Genomic DNA, 27388 nt, shown 5'->3' on the forward strand with positions numbered 1-27388 from the left:
GAAAAAGACAAGAGGCTGGGGAGAGAGATGGAGGGAAGGGCGAGTGGCACCTCAAAACTAAAAAGTAGAGCGAAGACTACTCCGAGAGTGAGAGAGAAAGAGAGAGCAAGGGAGAGCGAGGGAGAGAAAGAAAGAGGGAGAGCTCTCTGTCTCTGGACATGACATAATTGATACTCATACTGAACAAGGGAGAATAGGAGGCGGTAGAGTGAAAAAAGAATGGGAGAAGACCATGAAGATGAACTGACAACAATTCTCATTAGGTGGAACCGCACCGGAGCACCTCTTCTCCTGGGGACACGTCAGATCATTAAGACGAGGAACGTTAGCAGGAGAAAAAAAGGGGACTTTGGTTCAAGACCTAAAGTGAAGTTGATGACAGGACGAATAACACAGATGGAGCATTCATTTTGTTTAGCTCTCTTTGGACTCAGTTTGACGGAACCCTAAACAGCCCTGTGTGGATTCACAGCACAGAGAAGCACAAAGCCTGTGAGTGTGAGCTCACCCAGGGGCGGACACGGGGTTGTGAGATTGGGGAGATGAGTCTGGGAGGATAACAAGCAGCTGTGTGGAGGAAAGAGCAGGCAGAGGAGGGCAGATCCACCATGTCCCTCAGTGGAAGGGGCAGTATATCCCAGGACGGGGGGCCAGTGGCCAGCAACGAGCGCCGGAACACACGAGTGAAGAGGGCTGTCCGCATCTCCAGCATCGTTGCTCAGGAGGTGAGTAGTCGGACTCTGACCTGGCTGTGAGACTGCATGGGACCACGGGCACTATTGGGAGAGAACAAGGGCATTCAAATACATCCTAACTTTCAGGGGCTTTTCTATTTTAGCATTTGGTCTGTCAGGGATTAGTGTTCAGTTAAACAGAGGCACATTAATTGCTGTTGAAGGGGTATCACAACTATTATTTTGCTATGTGCATCAGCCTACTTTATCTTTGTATTACCTCAATAGTGTATACTGTAGAGCGTATTATGTTATTTGTAAGAATTGTTTTGGTAATTTGCTCTTTTACTCTACTGTACAGGGTGCTTGAACAGTTTATGTCAGAAAATGAATATGGTTCCAGACAGTGTACATCAGTATAAAGCCTATTCAGTGTGCTTCAGTCTGTGGAGGTTAGATTCAATCCAGACAGGTTGTGGCGTTCCTTGGTGTGTTTTACTGGAATTTAAAACATTTTGTGTTAGGGTCTCCCGAGTGGCACAGTGGTCGAAGAGTCCAGGCTCTGTCGTAGCCGGCCGTGACCGGGAGACCCATGGGGCGGCACACATTTGGCCCAGCGTCGTTCGGGTTAGGGGAGGGTTTGGCCGGTAGAAAAAACGTTTTGTGTTTATGTGATCCATGAGTATCTCTACTTGTGATAGGATTATTGGTCATAAGCTGTATTTACCTGTACAAATGCCAACAAACAGTTACCCAGGGCTATACTACAGTGTGTGTGTGTGTGTGTGTGTGTGTGTGTGTGTGTGTGTGTGTGTGTGTGTGTGTGTGTGTGTGTGTGTGTGTGTGTGTGTGTGTGTGTGTGTGTGTACGCATGCATTCATGTGTTTATGTGTTTGAGCAGGTGCATACGTACATTATTTGCTTGTTTGCATGCCTGTTTTATGTAATATTATATTGTAATGTCATCAGTACATTAATATAGTAAGCTACATGGTCTGTTATTCTAACCACAGTCTGTTATTCTAACCCCAGTCTGTTATTCTAACCCCAGTCTGTTATTCTAACTCCAGTCTGTTACGCTAACATCAGTTCGTGTTATGTTACATCCTGTTGTGACTACCATTCTCAAAGGTTATTTTTGGATAAAAGCCACTCAACAAACAATGACAATCAACTTAAGGGGCTTGTTCTAAACGAGTAAGCATTTCAGTGTTAGTCTACACCAGTGGAGGCTGGTGAGAGGAGCTATAGGAGGACAGTCTCATTGTAAACAATAAAGGCCTTTAAAAAAGGCTGTTAAACAATTATTGAACAATTATTGTAAAAATGAAATGCATTTTATGGTGTCTGACGGAGTTGACATATAGTGCATTCAGAAAGTATTCAGACCCCTTGACTTTTTCTAAATGTTGTTACATTTCAGCCTTATTCGAAAACTGACTAAATTCGTTTTTTTCCCCTCAATCTACATAAAATACCCCATAATGACAGAGCAAAAACAGGTTTTTAGAATTTTTTTCACATTTATAAAAAAACATTAACTGAAATATCAGATTTACATAAGTATTCAGACCCTTTAACAGCAACTTGGCAGCGATTACAGCCTCGAGTCTTCTTGGGTATGACCCTACAAGCTTGGCACAACTGTATTTGGGTACTTTCTCCCATTCTTCTCTGCAGATCCTCTCAAGCTCTGTCAAGTTGGATGGGGAGTGTCCTTGCACAGCAGGTTTCTCCAGGGATCTTTGAACGGGTTCAAGTCCAGGCTCTGGCTTGACCACTCAAGGACATTCTTGTCCCGAAGCCACTCCTGCATTGTCTTGGCTGTGTGCTTAAGGTTGTTGTCCTGTTGGAGGGTGAACCTTCACCCCAGTCTGATGTCCTGAGCGCTCTGGAGCAGGTTTTCATCAAGGATCTCTCTGTACTTTGCTCTGACACGCACTGTCAACTGTGGGACCTTATTTAGTGTTGTGACTTTACTTTCATTAATCCATGCACAGCGCTACACCGGGGCTAGGGGGGGCTTTAGTCCCGTCACAAATCTGCGTAGCCCCAGTTAAGCCCCCTCAAGCATTTTAGTATTTTGAACATTTTTTAATAAAGAAATATGTAAAAGTTAATAACCAGCCATTCTGTTCCCAATCAGATCCCTGGCTGCGTGTGCATGTACTCTATGATGTGTGTGTGTGTGTGTGTGTGTGTGTGTGTGTGTGTGTGTGTGTGTGTGTGTGTGTGTGTGTGTGTGTGTGTGTGTGTGTGTGTGTGTGTGTGTGTGTGTGTGGGTGTGTGTGTGTGTGTGTGGTGGGGGGGGGGTGTGTGTGCTCGGGCACATTAGGCTACCTTATGTGAGCTAACTTTTAGCTAGCTAGTCGCCATCTCACCCCGTTGCAATGGACCGTTTTCTGATCAAGAGAAGAGTGCGGATAGAAATGTAAAATCCAGACACTGTCTCCGAGGGGGCCAAAGAAGAAGAGGGAGATAAGAAAGATGAGTTGGAGAGAGAAACTTGTGAGCCATGACGTGAGGGAGCACCAGAGCAGTTCACCACTGCTAGCTGCTCCACAGCCACCATTAGCTGCACTGTTAGCACAGCCACCACTCCCTCTGATTTAAGCCAGTCACCCGTTGAAGAACCAAGGCGCCCTCTTCTTCGGCATTATCCAGCCACAAAAGTTGGACAGCAGGATCGCTACTTCAATCGTAGATGGTATGAGGATTACAAATGGCTGGAATATTCTACTTCAAAGGCCCGTGATTTCTGCTTTGCATTCCGCCCCTTTCAATGTCCAGGAAACCATGGTGGAGAGACGGCGGCATTTACCCATGATGGCTACCAGAACTGGAAGAAGGCGACAAGTTCGTTCAAGACACAATGCTAGTGTGGAGCATAAATATGCAATGACAGCGTGGAATGAGTGGACTATTCAGAAAGAGTCTGGCTCAACAATATGCAATGCTCTAAGTGATGGACATTCGAAAATAGTCCTAGAGAACAGAGGGTATATGAGAGCAGTTGTGGAGTCATTGTGTTACACTGAATACCAGGGACTTTCACAGAGAGGAGACATTGTCACGGTTGTCGTCGGTGAAGGAGGACCAAAACGCAGCAGGTATGTGTATGCTCATCTTGCTTTTTAATAAATACAAAATGAACACCAAAATAACAAAGAACTAGAACGAACGAACGAACGAACGAACGAACGAACGAACGAACGAACGAACGAACGAACGAACGAACGAACGAACGAACGAACGAACGAACAACAAACAGTCTGGCAAAGCATAAAGCTCAACACAGAACAATCACCCACAAATAACAAACACAAACACACCCTCATATATGGGACTCTCAATCAAAGGCAGATAGACAACACCTGCCTTCAACTGAGAGTCCCAACCCCAATTAACCAAACATAGAAACAGACATACTAGACAAATCATAGAATACCTGAAAACCAAACAGTGCCCAAAAACCCCGGAATACTTAAACCAAATGCCCCTTCAACAAAACACACCACCCCGAACCACATAAAACGAATACCCTCTGCCACATCCTGACCAAACTACAATACCAATTAACCTTATACTGGTCAGGACGTGACAGACACAGAAAACCACATGGCTGTCAACTAGGGAAACTTCCTTGAACTTTTACAGGTCATAGGAAAATTCGACAAAACAATTGCACAGAAAATCTCATATAATACTAGAGATGCTAAGTACACGCATCATGATATACAGAATGAAATACTGGGCAAGCACTCGACTCAGAAACCTTTCCTGCCTGTCCATACACGCAGAAAGAACCAAGGCCCTGGATGTCCAGAAGATTATAGACTCATTTGCACTGAACCACAACAGACGCATCGTCCTTCTATAAAACAACACTTGGTGAGTAACTGAAAGGTCTTTTATTTATTGACAGAGTGCGCCTGTCTGGTGGTGGGAACATGATTCAATCGCGCTCATCTGGATCTGGATGGAACAAGAAGACGCATGCATATTGTCAGCCAGTCGGCCTACAACTATTTTTGCAATAGGAATATAAATCGCTAAGATTGTGATGATAGCCTGCGCGTTTTACACCATTTGTGCACAGTGGACAGGCATAGGGTAAATGCACTTCTCTCTTAACAAAAACACTTCCATAATTTTTCATATACAACGCAGAGGATGGAAACTTCATTCATATACTTTTCAAGTTACAGTATTTCCTTTATAACAACCTAAATATATATTTCCTTTATAACAACCACAAAATAACAACCAAAATGACATTATTATTCTTTAGATCGCCTCTAACCATTCCCCAAGTTCTATGTTAGAAATATTGTTCCAGTATTCACTTTAGAATGTGTTAGAGTTTCGGCAGGAAAATGTCTGTGTAGACAAAGAACATTCCTGTGTGAACATTGGAGAGGGATGTTCTCTCCTTGATTTACAACAGGGAGTGAACCTCCCACCAGCTCCCCTCTCCCCCCTCTCTGGGTGAATTTTTTTTAAAATGTGGTTTGTCATTATGGAGTATTGTGTGAAGATTGATAAGAAAAACAAATATTTAATACATTTTAGAGTAAGGCTGTAACGTAATAAAATGTGGAAAAAGTCAAGGGGTCTGAATACTTTCTGAATGCACTGTAAATAGGAGGTTGTTCCTTTGCATGGTGTGATAGCTGATACTTTGGCCTATCAAAATATTGATTTTACATTTTGTTAATAAGACAAATATTTGTGGGAAAAAAGTTGAGATTGTCCCTTTTTCAAGAATCCCTGAGCTCTAAAACAGCAACAGCAACATCTCTCAGCCTTATGGCAAAATGTACAAAATAGCATGAGATTAGCTATAATACTGCATATGTGACTCGTTTCAGGAAACTTTTGAAATCAGTGTAATTAGAGTATGATAGCTAAGGAGATGGAGAAAACACCTGTCACCGGATTACATCTTCAAATTAAGGGCAATCATGGCATCCATGACAGAGAGGGAGAAGCGTCCATCCATGTATACGGGTAAGATAGTCTAGCTAGCTACATTTTCCGATATTACACTTTTCTAATTTTGTCAAAAAGTAGCTAGCTTGCTAACTTTAGCTGGCTGGCTCACTAGCTAATGTTACGTGTATAATATGTGTAGTAAAATTATTTGTATCTCAGAGCCATTTGCTTTGTTAGTTATAGCCTAATGTTAGCTAGCTAACATTGGAAATGGTTGGTTAGCTACCTGCAGATTCATGCAGGCTAGTAACATCATGAGTTGCGATTAAGGTTCATTGTTTAGCTAGCTAGCTACATGTCTTAACAAAAGACTCCACTATGCAAGTATTAATTTCGATAAAATGTTCATGATGTCACTGCGACAGCTGTTGATAGACGTAGTTCATAAATTCTCTCTGGCTATCTACTCCGATTTCAGAACACTCTCGTCTGAGTGTGCCAGAGCGCAGAATAACTGACAAATTTACGAACGCTCAACACCCATTGAATATGGCCGATGTCAGTAAACGTTGGCAAAAAAAGTAATTGTTGCCATCAGCACAATTGCAGTCACCGACGCCCTAGATTACATAAAAACAGCCTAACCAGCTTTGCTATGGCGAGTAAAATGGTCAGAGTAAGCTATTCTCTCATTTGTGTCTGGAAGAAGCTAGCAAGCTAGCCAACGTTAGCCAGTTAGCTTGGGTGCTTGACTGCTGCTGTTAGGACAGAACGCTCGGATCAACCCTTAAAGAGATGGGTGGGGCTAAAGCTTAAGAGGGTGTGACCGATGCTGAATGGGTGTAGACAAAGAAGAGCTCTCCAATTGGTGTACCAAAACAATCAAAGGCCTTTTTCTTAAAAGTGAGGTTACAAGTTTATCAATTTTCAAAGCAGAATTACTTTCCCATTGTTCCTCAACTGTAGTGTATGATATACCATTTTCTAGCTCTGAGTCTCTACTTTTATCCAATGTAAAAAACACCATTTAAAATGTTGCTACATAAGACCGAATCAAACCGGTAGGTCACATATTGTTCTCTCTGCCCCATTAAAAAATAAAACAATTAAACAAGTAGTGGCCTTGGACCTTGCGGTGGGCCCCGCGAAACTGTGTGACCATCCGATGATTAGGGGAAAGTTGCCCCTATATGCTTTTCTAGGGTAATTATTGCCTTTTCCCACTAAATGGTTAAGGTTTGGATTGGGGGAGGGGAAGCTGATCCCAGATCTGTATCTAAGAGAAACTTCACCCTGGAGCGGCCATTAGACACGGGGAGGAATCTGATGTTGTAAACAGATAACTCCTAGCACTACATCATGCTGGAATTGAGTCATGAGTCGGCGAGAGACAGTGTTTAGTTTTGTCCTCGGCAAGTCATTAATCCATCCATAGTGTTAACAGAAACAAGACAAGCATTTCGCTGTAAAGCTTGGTGAATTGAAAATAAATCCAGTATTGGCTCACACAGGTGAATATGTACACCTACTGTCCAAAAAAAGAGAGAAATGGTTCTTATGAGACACAGATGAGTTATAGTGTGGATAACCAAAGACTGCTACATAACCAAGTATATGTAGCACAGAGTGCACAGTAGGGGACTTTCTCCGGTCAAGGAACCAACATACATCTTGGCAAAACAGTGCCCTTGAACACCATACTCAATCAGTAAAGCACAACGCACCTCATGTCCAGGCAGCCAGGCAAATGGAATCCCATGTCCCAGGGGCCCTTGTGCAGGAAGATTCATTGCATCCTGGATAAGTGGGCTTCCCCTGTGCTGTGCAGTGCAAAGCAGAGGTGCTCACTTGTTACTGTGACTAGAAGTTTCTACCACAAAAGGACATGTCCTACAATCTTAGAAAAAAGGTATGTTTCCAAAAGGGTTATTCGGCTGTACCCACAGGAGAACCCTTTTTGGTTCCAGGTATAACTATGTTGGGTTCAATGTAGAACCCTCTGTGGAAAGGGTTCTACATGCAACTCAAAAGGGTTCTTCAAAGAGTTATCCTATGAAGACAGCCGAAGAGCCCTTTTAGGTTCTAGATATCACCTTTTTATTTTAAGAGTGTATTTAAGAGAAATAGAGGTTTGGATGTTGGAAGTATTCTCTCATTTACAATACCCTGTTCATTGTCTACTGTATGTCAGTGATACACTGCAAAAATATGTCAATCCCCTGACACAGGAAATAATATAATTTTGTAATTATATTGTCTTACATACTGTAGGGGAGAACCGGGATGAAAGTAAAGTAACACTTCGTTTTTTTCCTAATTACTCAGAGATCAATAGAGCTGGAGACACCATATTTTTTTATATACAGTACCAGTCAAAAGTTTGGACACACCTACTCATTCAAGAGTTTTTTCTTTATTTTTACTATTTTCTACATTGTAGAATAATAGGGAAGACATCAAAACTATAGTAACCAAAAAATTGTTAAACAAATCAAAATATATTTTAGATTCTTCAAAGTAGCCACCCTTTCCCTTGATGACAGTTTTGCACACTCTTGGCATTCTCTCAACCAGCTTCACCTGGAATACTTTTCCAACAGTCATAGAGTTCCCACATATGCTGAGCACTTGTTGGCTGCTTTTCCTTCACTCTGCGGTCCAACTCATCACAAATCATCTCAATTGGGTTGATGTCGGGTGATTGTGGAGGCCAGGTCATCTGATGCAGCACTCCGTCACTCTCCTTATTGGTCAAACAGCCCTTACACAGCATGGAGGTGTGTTGGTTCATTGTCCTGATGAAAAACAAATTATAATTATAGTCCCACTAAGCGCAAACCATATGAGATGGCGAATTGATGCAGATTGCTGTGGTAGCCATGCTGGTTAAGTGTGCCTTGAACTCAGTGTCACCACACCATCACACCTCCCCCTCCATGCTTCATGGTAGGAACCACACATGCAGGGATCATCTGTTCACCAACACTCTCACAAAGACACAGCGGTTGGAACCAAAAATCTCAAATTTGGACTTCGACCAGTCTAATGTCCATTGTTTGTATTTCTTGGCCCAAGCAAATAGTGGTTTCTTTGCAGCAATCTGACCATGAAGGCCTGATTCACACAGTCTCCTCTGAACAGTTGATGTTGAAATGTGTCTGTTAGTTGAACTCTGTGAAGTATTTATTTGGGCTGCAATCTGAGGTGCAGTTAACTCTAATGAACGTATCCTCTGCAGCAGAGGTAACGCTCTGTCTTCCTTTCCTGTGGGGGTCCTCATGAGAGCCAGTTTCATCATAGCGCTTGATGGTTTTTGTGACGCACTTGAAGAAACTTTCAAAGTTCTTGAAATGTTCCGTATTGACTGACCTTTATGTCTTAAAGTAAGGATGGACTGTAATTTCTCTTTGCTTATTTGAGCTGTTCCTGCCATAATATGGACTTGGTCTTTTACCAAATAGGGCTATCTTCTGTGTACCACCCCTACCTTGTTACAGCACAACTGATTGGTTCAAACGCATTAAGAAGGAAAGAAATTCCACAAATTAACTTTTAACAAGGCACACCTGTTAATTGAAATGCATTCCAGGTGACTTCCTCCTGAAGCTGGTGGAGAGAATGCCAAGAGTGTGCAAAGCTGTCATCTTTGCCTACTTTGAAGAATCTCAAATATTAAGTATATATATGTATATTTATTTAACACGTCTTTGGTTACTACATGATTCCATATGTGTTATTTCATAGTTTTGATGTATTCACTATAATTCTACAATGTAGGTGTGTCCAAACTTTTGACTGGTACTGTATATATGTCCTTTACCATTTTATAGGGTAAATTAGTTGAAATTAAAGTGGAATTTCACCCTGGCTCTGCCACGGCATATAATTATTACTATATTAGCATTACTTTTTTGTCATAAACATAACAATTATCCAAACCGCAAGCTAGAATCGGGAAGTTTTCGACTTTCTGTGTATTCCTCTGCTCATAGTGAACCACAAAGTCCGACATTCATAGCGAATGCAGATACGGTCCGCTCAGGTAGATAGCACTGGTAGATGGCAACGTTGATGATGGCATTGTGTACTTTGAGCGAACAACACACAGCAATTTCAGAACTCCTGAAGGCAAGTATTTTTGTTGTTGTTCACAATGTGTGTTTTTCACGAAACTTTTGTCATCATGCCTGTGAGGTGTTCTGTGCCTGGCTGTGCTAATTACAAACAAGTGTGGAAATGTGTTATCTTTCACTATTCTGCCTACCAGAGATTTACCCTGATTCTGCCAGTGGCTTGCAGATATCAAGAATGATGCCCCTTACGATGACCAAAGATTATCATAGGGATTCTCAGGCTGAACTGATGTGATGGGGAATCCATTTCGACTACAGCTGAGAAGTGATGCGATACCATCCATTTTTTCCCCTTCACAACAAAACGGAAGATTCTCGATTATAGGTAACCTAACTGGATTTTATGATTTCTCATGGCTTTGAGTTCAATACAGGACTATAACATTAGCTAACTTACCTAGCTAGTCCAGCTAGACTAGCTAGCTAACGTTACAGTCCTGTATTGAACTCTGAAAGCCATCAGTTAAATCATATAGCTATATTTTTTGGTATACACACTGTCAATCAATTTCACTTATGCCATGGTAGTCACTGCTAGACTGGTAGCTAGCTACCTTCAGCAGCGGAGTAAACATGTTGGTTCATTATATCTTTGACTGACGTTAACACAAGCTAGCTAACGTTAGTAAATAAAAGTAACTCAATCTGGTAGGCATCTATTACACCCTTGCCTGGAAAACACTCCGTTACTAAAAAGGGAATTGTCGATATAGCTAACAAACTGTGTTTTTGTGTTGGTAGCAATGATGAATGTGTATAAATCACCTATGATTAGTTAGTTGGTTCTCAGTCAGTTTCAGCTGGCTAGAAATCTTCCTGCCAATTTGGTGAAGCTAGTTAGCTAAATGTTAGCTGACAATATTGAAATGTCTATGTTAGGTGTGCTATGCTAGCCAGTTTAATAGAGATCAATACAGTTAGTGGGGTGGTTAAATTGTGTATTTTGTTAGTACCAAGATGTCCTTCCAAGCTGACAGCTAATATTTACAGTAAGCATGGCATAAACATGAATTAGGTAGTGTTTATGGTTTGTGTTATGGTGTTAGAGGTAGCCACAGAGTACCTTCCTTCCAGACCATATAATCAATTTAGTCTACCCTTCTTCTCTTTGTAAAACTCAGGTTATCTGGAGTCATTCCAGTGACAGTGCCTTGCTGAAAAATACCCCAAAGCGGGTGCATTTTGGGTACACGAGCATGAGAGAGGGGAAGCCTTGTGGTTATGAAGCACAACAAGATTCTGGGACAGAAACCAGCAAGGGACACTGAAAGGTATACAATCAAGACTACAACAGTAATGACACAATCACCTCATTCCTCTCTCTGTAGATCCTCAAAACACAGTACAAAGACCTGTCTACAAAAAGCCCCTGCAAAGGGCTACTATTGACAAGAATGATCTGTCAGTCAATGGGCTGGGGGAGGTTTACAGACAGTACTTTGAGATGAGGAAGGGGATTTTGGTAGTGCAGGGTTGTGCTTAGACAGTAAATGTATTGTTGTGTATGACAACAATTGAGAGATGCCATTTCTCCTCATTCTATCATACACGACAATTCATACTGTGTAAAAACTGCCCTCCTAACTTTATTGACTGATCTTTCCTCTCAAAATCAGCACCCATTGTCCCTAAACAATACGCTAGCCGGTCCCATTCGGTTGACACCTTTACCAACAAAGGCGTGTAAAATGCTAACACCACAACCATGTCTTTCCAGGAGATGTGCAGAACCAGCAAATCTTCTGCAAGAGGACCAAACAGTTGGTGGTTAAGAAGCCATGCACCACTTTCTGCAGAATCTTACCCAGCTGGCCGTTCAGACAGGAGAAGAAGCACAGAGTCTCAGCTTCCCCAGCCCACCATGCCAAACACCATTGCCAGTATACTGAAGCCGGATAAAGCCCAATTCTGATCTTTTTTTCACTAATTGGTCCTTTGACCAATCAGATCAGTTCTGAAAAGTTCTGATGTGATTAAGACCAATTAGTGCAATAAAGATCAGAATTGGTCTGCCTGTGTAAACGCAGCCAGTGTGGCTCAGCATAAGACCATGTTGCACAGGGGTCTCCAACCCTGTTCCTGTAGAGCTACCCTCCTGTATGTTTATTGTCTCTGTATTTTTCTGATGTTTCAGTTGGTTTCCAACATTGGTCCATATCAGAAACTTAGAGTGAAGATATTTAACTTTAATAGAACAGAATAGAATAACACCTCAGTCTGCCACATCTGTCACTCAAAAATCTGCCGACGCCAGAGTGGCTAAATATGACTTGTTATATTACTCACTTTGGTCATAACGATATGGCACATCATAAAGGAGAATGGGAGAAGATGTTTTCACAAGGGTAGGACAGTTCATGAGAACCCAAGTCAGGTGTTTGTTGAAATAGAATGTTGAAGTAGAATATCAGTGGTCATCTGTATTCGGGTGCATCCCAAATGTCAACCTACTCATTTAGGACACTAATGTGCACCCAGGGCCCATAAGGCTGTGGTCAAAAGCAGTGCACTATATAGGGAATAGGATTGCCATTTGGGACACAGCCTTTGGATGCACATTAGGTCATGCATTGTTACAGCTGGGTGGACAAATCTAGAGTGTTGATTAGGTTGGAGGCTGATGAAGGCCCCACCCCTCTTGCTCTTGGACGGCTTCTAAGGACTCTGACCTACTTCAAGGGGAGAGTCAGGGTTTGAGTCAGGAGATGCTGAAGGACTCAGGGTGGATTCAGAACAGAGAGTGGAGGTGTCAGGGATCCGATTGGCTGGTGGTTCCATTCTCGGAAGCATCAGTCCGAATGACAAATCTCTGTAGAGATACTGATTGAATCTCCCAAACCCCCCAAAGTACGCAAATCACTTAATTTCAATTTGGGCGAAATAAACAGAGCAAAAATACTTCATCCAAATCTAGAAAGAGCACTGGAGAGGTATAGCAAGATGCGGTCTGAACTGAAGAACTTCATTTTCAGTTTGCCATTGAGGAGAGGCCACCAGATACTGAAAACCTATCTACTTGTTACTCAGTTGTGAAGTGAGCAAACAAACATGAGAAGAGGAGACTCAAGTTTCAAGTTTTATTAGTCATACAGTATGCATGGGATACACATGGTATACAGTACATTCAGAAAGTATTTTATTACATTACAGCCTTATTCTAAAATAGAATACCCCATAATGACAAAGCAAAAACAGGTTTTAAGATATGTTAGCAAAATTATTAAAAATTAAAAACAGAAATATTATATTTACATAAATATTCAGACCCTTTACTCAATACTTTGTTGAAGCACCTTTGGCTGCGATTACAGCCTCGAGTCTTCTTTGGTATAACGCTACAAGCTTGGCACACCTGTATTTGGGGAGTTTCTTCTATTCTTCTCTGCAGATCCTCTCAAGCTCTGTCAGGTTGGATGGGGAGTGTCGCTGCACAGCTATTTTCAGGTCTCCAGAGATGTTTGATCGGGTCTAGGCTCTGGCTGGGCCACTCAAGGACATTCAGAAACTTGTCCTGAAGCCACTCCTTCGTTGTCTTGGCTGTGTGCTTAAGGTCATTGTCCTGTTGGAAGGTGAACCTTCGCCCCAGTCTGATGTCCTGAGTGCTCTGGAACAGGTTTTCATCAAGGATCTCTCTTTACTTTGCTTCGTTCATCTTTCCCTCGATCCTGACTGGTCTCCCAGTCCCTGCCGCTGAAAAACATCTCCACAGCATGATGCTGCCAGCACCATGCTTCACCGCAGGGGTGGTATTGGCCAGGAGATGAGTGGTGCCTGGTTTCCTCCAGATGTGTCGCTAGGCATTCAGGCCAAAGAGTTCAATCTTGGTTTCATCAAATCAAATTTTATTAGTCACATCTGCCGAATACAACAGGTGTAGACCTTACAGTGCTTACTTACGAGCACCTAACCAACAATGCAGTTTTAAAAAATACAGATACTTTTATATCTTAATCTTAAGTAATTAGAGAGCAGCAGTGAAATAACAACAGCGAGACTATATACAGGGGGGTACCGATACAGAGTCAATGTGTGGGGGCACCGGTTATTTGAGGTAGTATGTACATGTAGGTAGAGACCAGAGAATTGTGTTTCTCATGGTCTGAGAGTCCTTTAGGTGCCTTTTGGAAACTCCAAGCGGGCTGTCATGTACCTTCTACTGAGGAGTGGCTACCGTCTGGCTACTCTACCATAAAGGCCTGATTGGTGGAGTGCTGCAGAGATAGTTGTCCTTCTGGAAGGTTCTCCCATCTCCACAGAGGAACTCTGGAGCTCTGTCAGAGTGACCACCTGGTTCTTTGTCATCTCCCTGACCAAGGCCCTTCTCCCCCGATTTCTCAGTTTGCCTGGGCTGCCAGCTCTAGGCAGAGTTGTGGTTCCAAACTTCTTCCATTTAAGAATGATGGAGGCCACTGTATTCTTGGGGACCTTCAATGCTGCAGAAATGTTTTGGTACCATTCCCCAGATCTGTGCCTCGACACCATTTTGTATTCGAGCTCTACGGACAATTCCTTCAACCTCATGGCTTGGTTTTCGCTCTGACATATTTATGTAAATAAGGTATTTCAGTTTTTATAAATGTGCAAACATTTCTAAAAAACTGTTTTTGCTCTGTGTGTAGATTGATGAGGAAAACATTTGATTTAAACCAATTTAGAATAAGGCTGTAATGTAACAATGTGGAAAAACTTGGCATCTTTTTAGATAGCGACCCCCGTGTGCTCTTTATTTCTCTCTCTTTCTCTCGGAGGCAGAAGCAGTCATAGCATTGCCGTTCTGCTTCAAACCACAACGTAACCTAAAGTTAGAAACACATATGTGCACTTACTTGACATCCTGTAGCCTAATAAGGAATCGATTGTCCCAGTTCCAATGCATTTAGCACATTTCCCAGTTGCAAAGTTCCCTGGAGGATCCCAGGAGCTTTTGTCCTCCTTAGAATACACTGTAGAATATATTTGAAAAGATGCAAGAGGAGAGAGAGCTGAGTTCACCTGTGATGGAGGTCGTGTGATGAGGGCGACAGGGATAGCCCTACGGACGAGGCTAGGGGGACACTGGAGTGAAAATATAACTGATCAAATAAGACGTGTTTTATGGAGAATCTGTGGTTGAAGCTTTTTCTCGCACTAAAAATTCACATTGATATGGAGATGTGTCAATAGATGTCAATGCGCATCATGTTGGTGACCTAGAAAGTTCAATATGTTCCAGTAATTCACAGTACCAGTCATGAAAGGATATGATTGAAGTGCCAGTTGTGTGAAGTTGTTTATGGTAATCATAGCATAGATACAGGAATAGAAACATAAATTAAACATGGTCTTACTTGTCAACTGGGACGTCGATAGCAAGACATTTAGTGCTGCGGTTATGTGTATTACGTAGGTGAGGAAAATTGTATGTTCTGTGTTCAGCCCAAAATGTAATTTTGTTTGCTAGCTACCAGTTTTGCTGCCTTTTCCGGATCTGCTGTCATTTCTCATTCTGACTGGTATGTAATGAGCAGGGTAAATATTCAAATATAACATAAGTTAATCATGTTTTCATGTTTCTGGCTTTTAGAGTCTTTATGTGTATGTACATTGTGTGAAGCAGTCTATAGGGCTACAGTGGATGTTAAAGCCCCCATGCAGTCTTTTTAATTGTATTTTTAAAATCATCACTGTATGCCTAATTCAGTAAATCACTCTGTGTTAATTTCATGAAAATAATACATTTATAATAATTTAATTCCCTGCGCCTCCTTTTCATTGGTATACTCTGTGTGTATACTGTATATATATACTACATGACCAAAAGTATGTGGACACCTGCTCTTCGAACATCTCATTCCAAAATCATGGGCATGAATAGAGTTGGTCCCCCCCCTTTGCTGCTATAATAGCCTCCACTCATCCCAAAGGTGTTCAATGGGGTTGAGGTCTGGGCTTTGTGCGGTCAAGTCAAGTTCTTACACACCGATCTTGACAAACCATTTCTGTATGGACCTGGCTTTGTGCACAGGGTAATTGTCATGTTGAAACAGGAAAGAGCCTTCCTCAAACTGTTGCCACAAAGTTGGAAGCAAATAATCGTCTAGAATGTCATTGTATGCTGTAGCATTAAGATTTCCCTTCACTGGAACTAAGGGGCCTAGCCCGACCTATGAAAAACAGCCCCAGACCATTATTCCTCCACCACCAAACTTTACAGTTGGCACAATGCATTGGGGCATGTAGCATGTAGAAACCCAGATTCGTCCGTCAGACTGTCAGTTGGTGAAGTGTGATTCAACACTCCAGACAACGCATTTCCACTGCTCCAGAGTCCAATGGCGGTGAGCTTTACCCCACTCCAGCCGACGCTTGGCATTGCACATGGTTACCTTAGGCTTGTGTGCGGCTGCTCGGCCATATAAACCCATTTCATGAAGTTCCCGACGAACAGTTCTTGTGCTGACGTTGCTTCCAGAGGCCTTTTGGAACTCTGTAGTGATGCTGAAATGTGTCTTCCGCATGTAACCCAACCCCTCTGAATCAGGACAGACGATTTGTATGCGCTACGCCCTTAAGCACTCGGCGGTCCTGTTCTGTGAGCTTGTGTGGCCTATCACTTCGCTGCTGAGCATTTGTTGCTCCTAGACATTTCCACTTCACAATAACAGCATCTATAATTGACTGGGGCAGCTTTAGCAGGGCAGAAATTTGACAACCTGGAAAGGTGGCATCCTACGATGGTGCCACATTTAAAGTCACAGAGCTCTTTAGTAAGGCCATTCTACTACCAATGTTTGTCTATGGAGATTTCATGGCTGTGTGCTCGATTTCATACACCTGTCAGCAACGGGTTTGACTGAAATAACCGAATCCACTCATTTGAAGGGATGTCCACATACAGTGCATTCGGGAAGTATTCAGACCCCTTCTCTTTTTTCACATTTTGTTACGTTACAGCCTTATTCTAAAATCAATCTACACACAATACCACATAATGACACAGCGAAAAGTTTATTTTTATTTTTGCAAATGTATATAATAAAACAAGCATAAATACCTTTACATAAGTATTCAGACCCTTTGCTATGAGACTCGAAATTGGCGAAGGTTCACCTTCCAACAGGACAAGACCCTAAGCACACAGCCAAGACAACGCAGAAGTGGCTTCGGGACCAATCTCTGAATGTCCTTGAGTGGCCCAGCCAGAGCCAGGACTTGAACCCGATCAATCATCTCTGGAGAGACCTGAAAATAGCTGTGCAGCGACCCTCCCCATCCAACTTGACAGAGCTTGAGAGGATCTGCAGAGAAGAATGAGAGAAACTTCCCAAATACAGCTGTGCCAAGCTTGTAGCGTCATACCCAAGAAAACTCGAGGCTATAATCGCAGCCAAAGTTGCTTCAACAAAGTACTGAGTAAAGGGTCTGAAAACTTATGTAAATGTGATATTTCCGTTTTTTATTTTTTTTTATTACATTTGCAAAAAAAAATATCTAAAAACAGGTTTTTGATTTGGCATTATAGGGTATTGTGTGTGGATTGATGAGGGGAAAAAAATATTTAATCCATTTTAGAATAAGTCTGTAACGTAACAAAATGTGGAAAAAGTCAAGGGTCTAAGTACTTTCTGAATGCACTGTATACTATTCTTTTCTGGAATTGGGCAATAATACACATTTATTTATTTACAATTCTGTCATTTACAGTGGAGGCATGAGCCTGACCAGCAGTTCCCCAGAGAGTGTCAGACAGCCCATACTCGAGTGAGTTCTGATTGGGTTTTGGTGAGTGATTGAGAGGCTGGGGAGAGTTTGGTCGGTGAGATAAACATTAGAACGGCTAGGGCTTGATTGGAAGTCCTCAGTACTCTGACTGTCACACTGTTTCAGTTTACCTTATGTACACTGTTTTGTTGTGTAGATGTTCTGTAACTGGCTTTGATATCATACAAAGAAACAATAACCACAGGGCTTAGGGCTAATGCCGGTCATGTGATTCAAGGTGCTTTAGTTGAAGATGCATGGTACACAGAAGGCTCATATCTTTGTAATTTATTTCCATTCGTATTTGGTCTTCACTTTGGAACTACAGTTTGCAAAGATGTTATGGGGACATTATAGGGATGTTATGGTGTCATCCAGGTGTCATGCACGAAGGGATGATATTTCTAAGAAGTTGTCAACATACCATCACATAAGTGTGTACAGTTCTTTAACTTCATCTGTCATATTTTCTTTGCAGAAGCCTGAAGGCTGGAGCCACCTGCTCCTCAACTCCAGTCTCTTGTTAAATCAAATCAAAATAATACACAATGAGTAACATTAACTTGGCAATATACACCGGGTACCAGTACTGAGTCGATGTGCAGGGGTACGAGGTAATTGAGGTAAATATGTACATATACTGTAGGTAGGGATAAAGTCACTACGGGATAGAAGGGATAGATAATAAACAGTAACAGCAGCATACAGTACGTGATAAGTCAAAAGAGATTAGTGCAAAAAGGGTCAATGCAGATATTCCAGGTAGCTATTAGTTAACTATTTAACTAACTATTTAGCAGTCTTTTGGCTTGGGGGTAGATGCTGTTCAGGGTCCTGTTGGTTCCAGACTTGGTACATCGGTACTGCTTGCCATACGGTAGCAGAGAGAACAGTCAATGACTTGGGTGGCTGGAGTAATTTCCGGCCAAAGGTGGTCCATTTAAAAATCATTCCTTCCTCCCTCCCTCGCCCCTTGCCCTGCAAGTGTATACTCATCAGATGTCATGATACGTCATCAGAAGTGTCCACTTAATTTGAGGGCTGAGGGGATAGGGTGTGTCTTTTAAGTGTTTGGACCGCAATCACTGACTAGGGCCAACTCAGGGCTGACGCTGTCATCTTGATTTCAATATGTACAGATATAGGATCTTAATTTGATCACTCTTTGGTTGCTGAGAATTTTTCTGCACCACAGGAAATGCAGATGAGCTTCGTGATTTACATAAATTCACTGAACGCCCACACTAACACACGGTTATATTAACAGTATTTCACTTTTCATGTAGCCTACTTTTGGCCAGCTAAAAGCCTAAGCACTGATCAAGCAACATTATGGTCTCTAAACGTTCAAATCCTGTTGTAGGATCTTCATTTGATCTATATTGTCACAGCAACATTTTAACATTTAGCCTGTAATGTTGCTTGATTTGTGGTTAGGCTATTAGCTGGCCAAAAGTTGGCTACATGAAAAGGGCAATACTGTTTCATTTGCTCCTTTGCTTTTTTTTTGCACTATAATAAATCAAGTAGTTGTGTTGAAGCCTAATGGCTACGCTCAATTACCCACTGTTTGTGTGCTCCCATCCTATTCATTGGTACAACTTGAATTTTAAGTGGCTTTTAAGTAGAAAAAAAGGTAAAATCCTCCAAAATGTAAATGATGACACCGGCCTACATTAAAAAGCATATTTCCAATCTGTTGGACCATATCGTTTTTAGAGGACAGGTTTCCTTCATGGTCATCAAATTCAACACCCTTCCATCTTTTGATTTCAGTCTCATCAGCAAAGTCAGTCACATTTCCTTTCTCTCCTTCCCCAGGTCCTCTCACTAGGTGCAGATGTCCTACCAGAGTACAAGCTCCAGACCCCTCGCATCCATAAATGGACCATCCTGCACTACAGCCCCTTCAAAGCGGTGTGGGACTGGGTCATCCTTCTCCTGGTCATCTACACTGCCATCTTCACCCCCTACTCCGCGGCCTTTCTCCTTAGTGACCAGGAGGGGGCGGCCATGCAGACCTGTGGTTACTCCTGCTCTCCCCTCAACGTGGTGGACCTCATCGTGGACGTCATGTTCATTATTGATATCATCATCAACTTCAGGACGACGTACGTCAACAACAATGACGAGGTGGTCAGCCAGTCACAGCGGATCGCTGTGCACTACTTCAAAGGCTGGTTCCTCATAGACATGGTGGCGGCTATCCCCTTTGACCTGCTCATATACCGCTCTGGAGAAGAGGTGAGGAGATCAGGGTGGAGTGGTCTTATTGTACCTATCCGAATGCTGTTGTGAGCGTCTGTTATAAGAATCTGTGCAAATATTTATTTTTTCTTTCTTAAGTAAAGTGACACGGTGATAATAATTAAACAAGTTTGGTTTTATGGCTATGTGTTCTGCATGTGTGAATGACCTGTGTTTGACCTCTTTCTGACTCATACCGTTTTAGACAACAACCCTGATTGGTCTGTTGAAGACTGCTCGGCTGCTGCGATTGGTGCGCGTAGCTCGGAAGCTGGACCGATACTCTGAATACGGAGCGGCCGTCCTATTCCTCCTCATGTGTACCTTTGCCCTCATAGCTCATTGGCTGGCCTGCATCTGGTACGCCATTGGTAATGTGGAGCGTGCAGGAGCAGCCCGGATTGGCTGGCTGGACTCTCTGGGTGACCAGCTCGGAAAACCCTACAATCAGACTATACCAGGGTCAGGCCCTTCCATAAGGGACAAGTATGTGACAGCGCTCTACTTTACCTTCAGTAGCCTGACCAGCGTGGGCTTTGGAAATGTCTCACCCAACACCAACTCTGAGAAGATCTTCTCCATCTGCGTCATGCTCATCGGCTGTAAGTCACAATTATAAACCGTCAATACACAAATAAGTCTTGCTTAATACACACGCTATGTACACACGCTATGCCTCTATTAACCCATGATTTGAAATTTGACAACACATGAATGGACAATGTGTAATTATGGATTATGTTTGTGGGATCTGTTCAACCTATTGGACAGCCACATCTCGTGCCCACTGCCCAAGGCAATTCTCCCCCAGGGATGTTCATTTTACTGTATCGTATCTAATAATATAAACAGCTGTACATTTTGATTAAATCAAATCAAATGTTATTTGTCACATGCGCTGAATACAACAGGTGTAGACCTTACAGTGAAATGCTTACTAACAAGCCATAACCAACAATGCAGTTAAAAAATAAAATGTAAATAAAACCCTTAAAAAAAAACAAGAACAAGAAATAAAAGTAACAAATAATTCACGAGCAGTAGTAAAATAACAATAGCGAGGCTATATACAGGGAGTACCGGTATATACCTACATGTACAGTATGTACATGTAGGTAGAGTTATTAAAGTGACTATGCATAGATAATAACAGAGAGTAGAAGCAGTGTAAAATGAGGGGGGGGGGTCAATGCAAATAGTTTGGGTAGCCATTTGATTAGATGTCCGGTACCGCTTGCCATGTGGTAGCAAAGAGAACAGTCTATGACTAGGGTGGCTGGAATCTTTGACAATTTTTAGGGCCTTCCTCTGACTCCACCTGGTGTAGAGGTCCTGGATGGCAGGAAGCTTGGCCCCAGTGATGTACTGGGCCGTACGCACTACCCTCTGTAGTGCCTTGCGGTCGGAGGCCGAGCAGTTGCCATACCAGGCAGTGATGCAACCAGTCAGGATGCTCTCGATGGTGCAGCTGTAGAACCTTTTGAGGATCTGTGGACCCATGCCAAATCTTTTCAGTCTCCTGAGGGGGAATAGGTTTTGTCGTGCCCTCTTCACGACTGTCTTGGTGTGCTTGGACCATGTTAGTTTGTTGGTGATGTGGACACCAAGGAACTTGAAGCTCTCAACTTGCTCCACTACAGCCCCGTACATGTACAAAATCATCATGTTTTCCTAGGATTGTAATGTTACATGTTTCTTTTTTGGAAATATGCCAAGACCTCTATCTCTGTTCTCTCTGTCTATCAACAGCTCTGATGTATGCTAGCATCTTTGGTAACGTGTCAGCCATCATCCAGCGGCTCTACTCCGGCACGGCTCGCTACCACACCCAGATGCTGCGGGTTCGGGAATTCATCCGGTTCCACCAGATCCCCAACCCACTGAGGCAGCGGCTGGAGGAGTACTTCCAACATGCCTGGTCCTACACTAACGGCATTGATATGAATGCTGTGAGTCATACACACACACACACACACACACACACACACACACACACACACACACACACACACACACACACTTGTTCTGGTCATTTAAGTGTGGCGAAATGGACACAAAGTAGTACTTGTAAAAAGGCAACACACAGTGGTCGACACAAAAGACAAACCAACTGATGTCTGTCCACTCCTCTATGTTGTCCAGGTGCTGAAGGGCTTCCCAGAGTGCTTGCAGGCTGATATCTGCCTGCACCTCAACCGCACCCTGCTGGAGAACTGTAAGGCCTTCAAGGGCTCCACTAAGGGCTGCCTGCGGGCCCTGGCCATGAGGTTTAAGACCACCCACGCACCGCCAAGCGACACCCTGGTTCACGCCGGTGACATCATCTCAGCCCTTTACTTCATCTCCCGTGGCTCCATAGAGATCCTGAGAGGGGATGTGGTGGTGGCCATCCTGGGTAGGATATCATCTAAACTGCATTTCCATATGGCACAATAAAGATTTACTTGATTTGAATTGACTTGACTTGGTAATATCAGCCCTATCCTAAAGCAGTGGCTTTTAACCTGTATATTGTTGCAGAGGCTTTCAACCCAGTCTCTCTCATCTCCTCCACTCCTTGATATACCTCATAGCCTTCCACAATGTTTAGCGTAACATCCTCATCTAGTGGTTACTATGGGTTAGTCACAAGAATATGAGCCATCACATCCATTTGGAAACCTTGTAAATCACTATAAATGAATAGAAAGAAAAAGTGAATTACTTATTAACTAATAACACATTGTCTCTGAATATCCACAATATCTGAAGCATATCATATATCCATTTGGATCATATTTGAAATAGATATGGTATCATCTACTGTAGCTACATCCAGTAAACAATCTCTCATTTCCTTCCTGCAGGTAAGAATGACATCTTCGGTGAGCCCATTAACATGTATGCCCGTCCAGGGAAGTCCAATGCAGACGTGAGGGCTCTGACCTACTGTGACCTCCATAAGATCCACAGGGAGGACATGCTGGAGGTGCTGGACATGTATCCCGAGTTCTCTGACTACTTCTGGGGGAACCTGGAGATCACATTCAACCTCCGGGATGTGAGTGGGATTTTTTGTTAAAGAATTCGGTCACTAATTCCTTGCTAGAAAGTGAGATTCAGAGGAATATGCTGTCTCTTATCTTTATATTTGATTGTTGGAATTGAAATGTTTTGACTAAAGAAATCACTCTATTTCTTCTCACTGTTTTTCAGACTGCCACAGTTGCTGGCTCAATGAGCAGTAAGGACTCTGACCATGGTGGAGTCAACCATCGCATTCCCAGACATAAACTGTCTCTCAGCTTGGACAGAGGTGTGGTACCCTGTTAGTCAAGTACTCTGACTAGCACACAGCTAGATCAGATTGTTTTGTGTAATTCAGTTTGATTTGGTTAAACCCATTCAATTTGCATTAATCACACTTGCTTCAATTTAGACTGTTCTAAGTTTGTTCTATCCACACTGAGTACACAAACAATAAGAACACCTGCTCTTTACATGACATAGACTGACCAAGTGAAATCTATGATCCCTTATTGATGTCACTTGTTAAATCCACTTCAATCAGTGTAGATGAAGGGGTGGAGACAGGTTAAAGAAGGATTTTTAAGCCTTGAGACAATTGAGAGATGGATTGTGTAGGTGTGCCATTCAGAGGGTGAATGGGCAAGACAAAAGATTTAAGTGCCCTTGAACAGGGTATGGTAGTAGATGCCAGGTGCACCGGTTTGTGTCAAGAACTGCAATGCTGTTGGGTTTTTCACGCTCAACAGTTTCTTGTGTGTATCAAGAATGGAGTCAACATGGGCCAGCATCCCTTTGGAACGCTTTCGACACCTTGTGGAGTCCATGCCCCGACGAATTGAGGCTGTTCTGAGGGCAAAAGGGGGTGCAACTCAATATTAGGAAGGTGTTCCTAGTGTTTGGTATACTCAGTGATTAGTTGCCTCCCAAGATGCACGCTATTCCCTATGCACTACCCTATAGGCCCTAGTCAGAAGTAGTGCACTAAATGGGGAATAGGATACCATTTGGGACAAACTTTCTGCGTTCTCTGCCTTGCCTCACAGATGCAGGGGAGACCAATCCATCCCAGAGACCTGTCCGCAGGGCCAGAGGCCAGTGCTCCAGAGACCAGGGAGATGGGCAGAACACAGAGTTTGAGGGGCTGAGGAACTCAGTTTATTCTCCTTCCCACTCCAGCGGAGATGAGGAGTCAGTGTTAACCAGCCCTGTACAACCAACTTCACTAATGGGGATGCCCTATAGTGAAACCACCATCCTCAACATCAGCAGTGCATCAGAAGATGAGATGAACCAGAAAACTGGCAACACCTGCAACGCTATCTCAGGTAGACAATCAAATCAAATCAAATTTATTTATATAGCCCTTCGTACATCAGCTGATATCTCAAAGTGCTGTACAGAAACCCAGCCTAAACATACAATCCATTCATGAGCACTACTTTTATACAAAACTTTAGCCTTTGTGTTATATCTCAGTGGTGTTATTTTTCTCCATTGATTCACCAATATAATAGCCACACATGCTGCTATTCATGTCAGTACAGTATACTGTATTCGTCTGATGTAGATATTGGATGAGCTGGACTAGCTGTCAGTCTAACCTCCACTCTCTATCAGGGGCTATCTCAGGTGTCTCCAACATCTTCAGTTTCTGGGGGGAGAGCCGCGAGCAGCAGCAGTATCAGGAGGTACCCTGCCACAGCCTGCCCTCCCCTCCCCCTCATCCTCCCACTCGCAACGTTGCCCTGAGCAGCAACAACCGACGGCAGCGCAGCGAGCTAGAGAACAGGCTGGACCTGCTGCAGAGACAGCTCTACAGGTCTGCTAATTCCATATTTAGTGCACTACTTTTGACCAGGGCCCAGGGTATAGGGTGCCATTTGGGACGCAGTCGATGACATCCCAAACCTTTGCTGTTGGGAGGCTGTCTCCCTTTAACTGAGCGATAATAAGATGACACAAATACTGTTTACAATAACTATTTACAATAGTGACATTGGGTACTTTAAGGATGGAAGGCTTGAGGTTTAAATGTGGTTGTAGCTGTGGTTGTAGCTGTGGTTGTAGCTGTGGTTGTAGCTGTGGTTGTAGATGTGGTTGTAGATGTGGTTGTAGCTGTGGTTGTAGCTGTGGTTGTAGCTGTGGTTGAAGATGTGGTTGTAGATTCTGACTACTCTACTGGGATCCCTCAGATTGGAGTCACGGATGTCAACAGACATCGGGGCCATCATGCAGCTGCTCCAGAGACAGATGGTGCTGGTGCCCCCGGCCTACAGCACAGTGTCCTCCTACCCTGAACCGTCTGTCACCCCCACCCTCACCCCTAGGCCTGCAGAAAGGCTGGTGCAGCCTGCCTCACCACTGGACTCAGAGACCCTAGCCTCCTTCTCGCAGGTACTGTATACCACAATTTGCAACTGAGCACAATGATGTGGGACCATCAAAGCATTTTGGCTGATGAAAGACATCTTCCAAGTGATTGTTTTTAGATTGAACCTGGTTATCAATTTAGTGCAGTTGATTTACTGACATACTGACATTCTTTGTTGATATTAAGGTCACGCAGTGCAGTTGCGGTTGTGTCATCAGTGTGATAGCAGCACATTGGTTTGAGAGCGTTTGTTTTTGTGCAAAAACATTGGGTTAAAGACATCATTAACATTAGGATGTTGGGTGGAAATCCGCTAAGCCCACCAGGTGGTCTGGTCTAACCCCCTCTGGATGTAGGTCATCAGCTGGTTGGGACTATCATCACTAGTCTGGATCCATAGCAAACAACTGATCAGTCTGTCTTATCTAGCTTACTGTATATCAACCAATTATCCCACTTGTATGTTTCCATGTTCACTCTGAGAGGGTATTCTGTAGTTGTGTACTGTAGATCATCTTATGATTCTTCTCACCTCTCACTCTTGTTCTTTACCTCAGTTCTTGGTCGACACAGACTTTGACGACAGCCCTTCCAAGTCCTGTGAGTCTCTGCACAGTATGGAGCCAACCCCAGTCCTGAACACTCTCCCCCAGACACAGCCTCTTCGCATTAGCATCCACCCAGAGCATCAACCCCTGGGCTTGACCAGCCATCCAGATACTGTGCCCTTAAGCCTGGTCAAACATGGGAGCTTCTCAGCGTCAGTGCCGGGGTCAGGGACAGGATTGGCCCAGTCAGAGCCCTCGGATGGCCGGCGGCGGCTCTCCCTGCCTGGGAAACACACAGCTCTGGACCTGGAGAGCCCCTGGACAACTGCACACAGATACAGCTCTGACCCTGGGAGTTAGGGGCCATCCATGGCACTGTATGTGTAACACTAACAGTCTCACTGTTTATGGACATGGAGTCAGAAGAGGATGTAGTCAAACAGAAACATATCCAAACTGCTTCCCTCTCTGCTCCTGAAATACAATATCTTGGGCTTCGGATAAGAAGAGTTTTTGGTTATTATGGTCCTCAAAGCATTACTTTTCACAGATGTATACTACCATTTGCAGTATTGTATATGGAAACATATTTGTTGTTGTTAGTCAATATCTGTCTCTATATGTCCTTGTTGTCTCCATGTAGGGGTCAACTGGAGTGTTAGCCGGTCTAACATTACTTTCTGTTTTGTCTTGTGTAGTTGTGATGGGAGAGCTGTTGCTAAGTTTCACTGGTCTACTGATGTTGCTGTACCGGCGGTCCGGCTCAATGGGTAAAAGCCATGAATTCTGGGATCCATATCAAGTCCTTGAATTTCTGAAAGATATTAGCCTGCAATATGCAAACTGTACAATTTTTCTGTTCTCTTATCATGGTGTAAATTATATGGTTTCTTCTCTCCTTTGTCCTTGAGTTAGCCTAGATGTTAAATGAGATGGCGGGCGCGCTGAATGATGACATAATATCCAATCCCAGGCCAGCAGAGGATTACAGAATGATGATATAGTCTACTGAATGAAGTATCTATCAGAACACATTAATATTCCATGATGCAGGCTGGCCAACTGGGACCATTCACCTCCCTTCTCTCTCTGACTGCAGAAGACAGACTACTCAGTTACTGTAACAAGCAAAGCCAAGTGTAATGCCACTGCTAAAATGCCACTGTTTACACATTTAAGGGCAGGACCTGCATGTGTTACAACCTAAACTAAAATATTCTGTCACTTCTTTTATAAAATATTTAGATTGAATGATTTATTGAAAATGCATTTGTATATATTTAAAGAATCTATCATTATGGTTTATTGATTCATTGTCAGTCTAAGTAGTACCCTTACTTATCCTATTGTTATAGTTGTGTTACTGTCCAGTTCTGGGAAATAGATTACTGCAGGGAAAGTAGCTTGTAATGTAGGGCTATAATGTAAATATCACATACAGTTATTGCTGGTTGCAGGTTTTGGCCAGGGTACAGTATTTATTGTATCAATTGAATAGAGTTACTGTGTAGTTTGATTTAACTTTGATAATGAACATTTGAATGCTACTCTTGAATAAAAAGATTAACAAGAAATGTATTGTTTTGTGTATGGGTCATACCTTGAAGCTATTCAAACAAATGGCCAATTAAACAGGCCAATGCACATGTTTTATCCCATGTTTATTCATATGGGTTTTACTAAACATGAACAATATGACTTTCTGTGGAAAGATATTAAATACGAATTCAT

The 27388-nt window shown here is 42.9% G+C and overlaps 1 protein-coding gene across 5 annotated transcripts; it reads left to right on the forward strand.

The window, feature by feature from the left end:
- Positions 1–27235, forward strand: LOC106599276 (voltage-gated inwardly rectifying potassium channel KCNH2). 5 transcript variants are annotated; one of them, XR_014391874.1, is made up of 14 exons: positions 9321–9737; positions 9877–10067; positions 10864–11013; positions 19304–19726; positions 19935–20331; positions 21479–21678; positions 21872–22124; positions 22576–22769; positions 22925–23024; positions 23782–24063; positions 24356–24557; positions 24931–25132; positions 25667–26296; positions 26461–27235. XR_014391874.1 is itself a non-coding variant. In XM_045714693.2 (11 exons), the coding sequence occupies exons 1-11, from the start codon at positions 609–611 to the stop codon at positions 26015–26017; spliced, it is 2721 nt and encodes a 906-aa protein (XP_045570649.2). In that variant the 5' UTR covers positions 1–608; the 3' UTR covers positions 26018–27235. The 5 variants fall into 5 exon arrangements, 1 of the variants encoding a protein (XP_045570649.2); XR_014391875.1 differs by lacking the exon at positions 9321–9737 and having other exon boundaries at positions 9745–10067; XR_014391873.1 differs by lacking the exons at positions 9321–9737; positions 9877–10067; positions 10864–11013 and adding an exon at positions 1–725.
- The last annotated feature ends 153 nt before the right edge of the window (positions 27236–27388 follow it).

Source organism: Salmo salar, chromosome 03 (assembly GCF_965601325.2).
Source record: "Salmo salar chromosome 03, fSalSal1, whole genome shotgun sequence".
NCBI classification, from domain to species: Eukaryota; Metazoa; Chordata; class Actinopteri; order Salmoniformes; family Salmonidae; genus Salmo; species Salmo salar.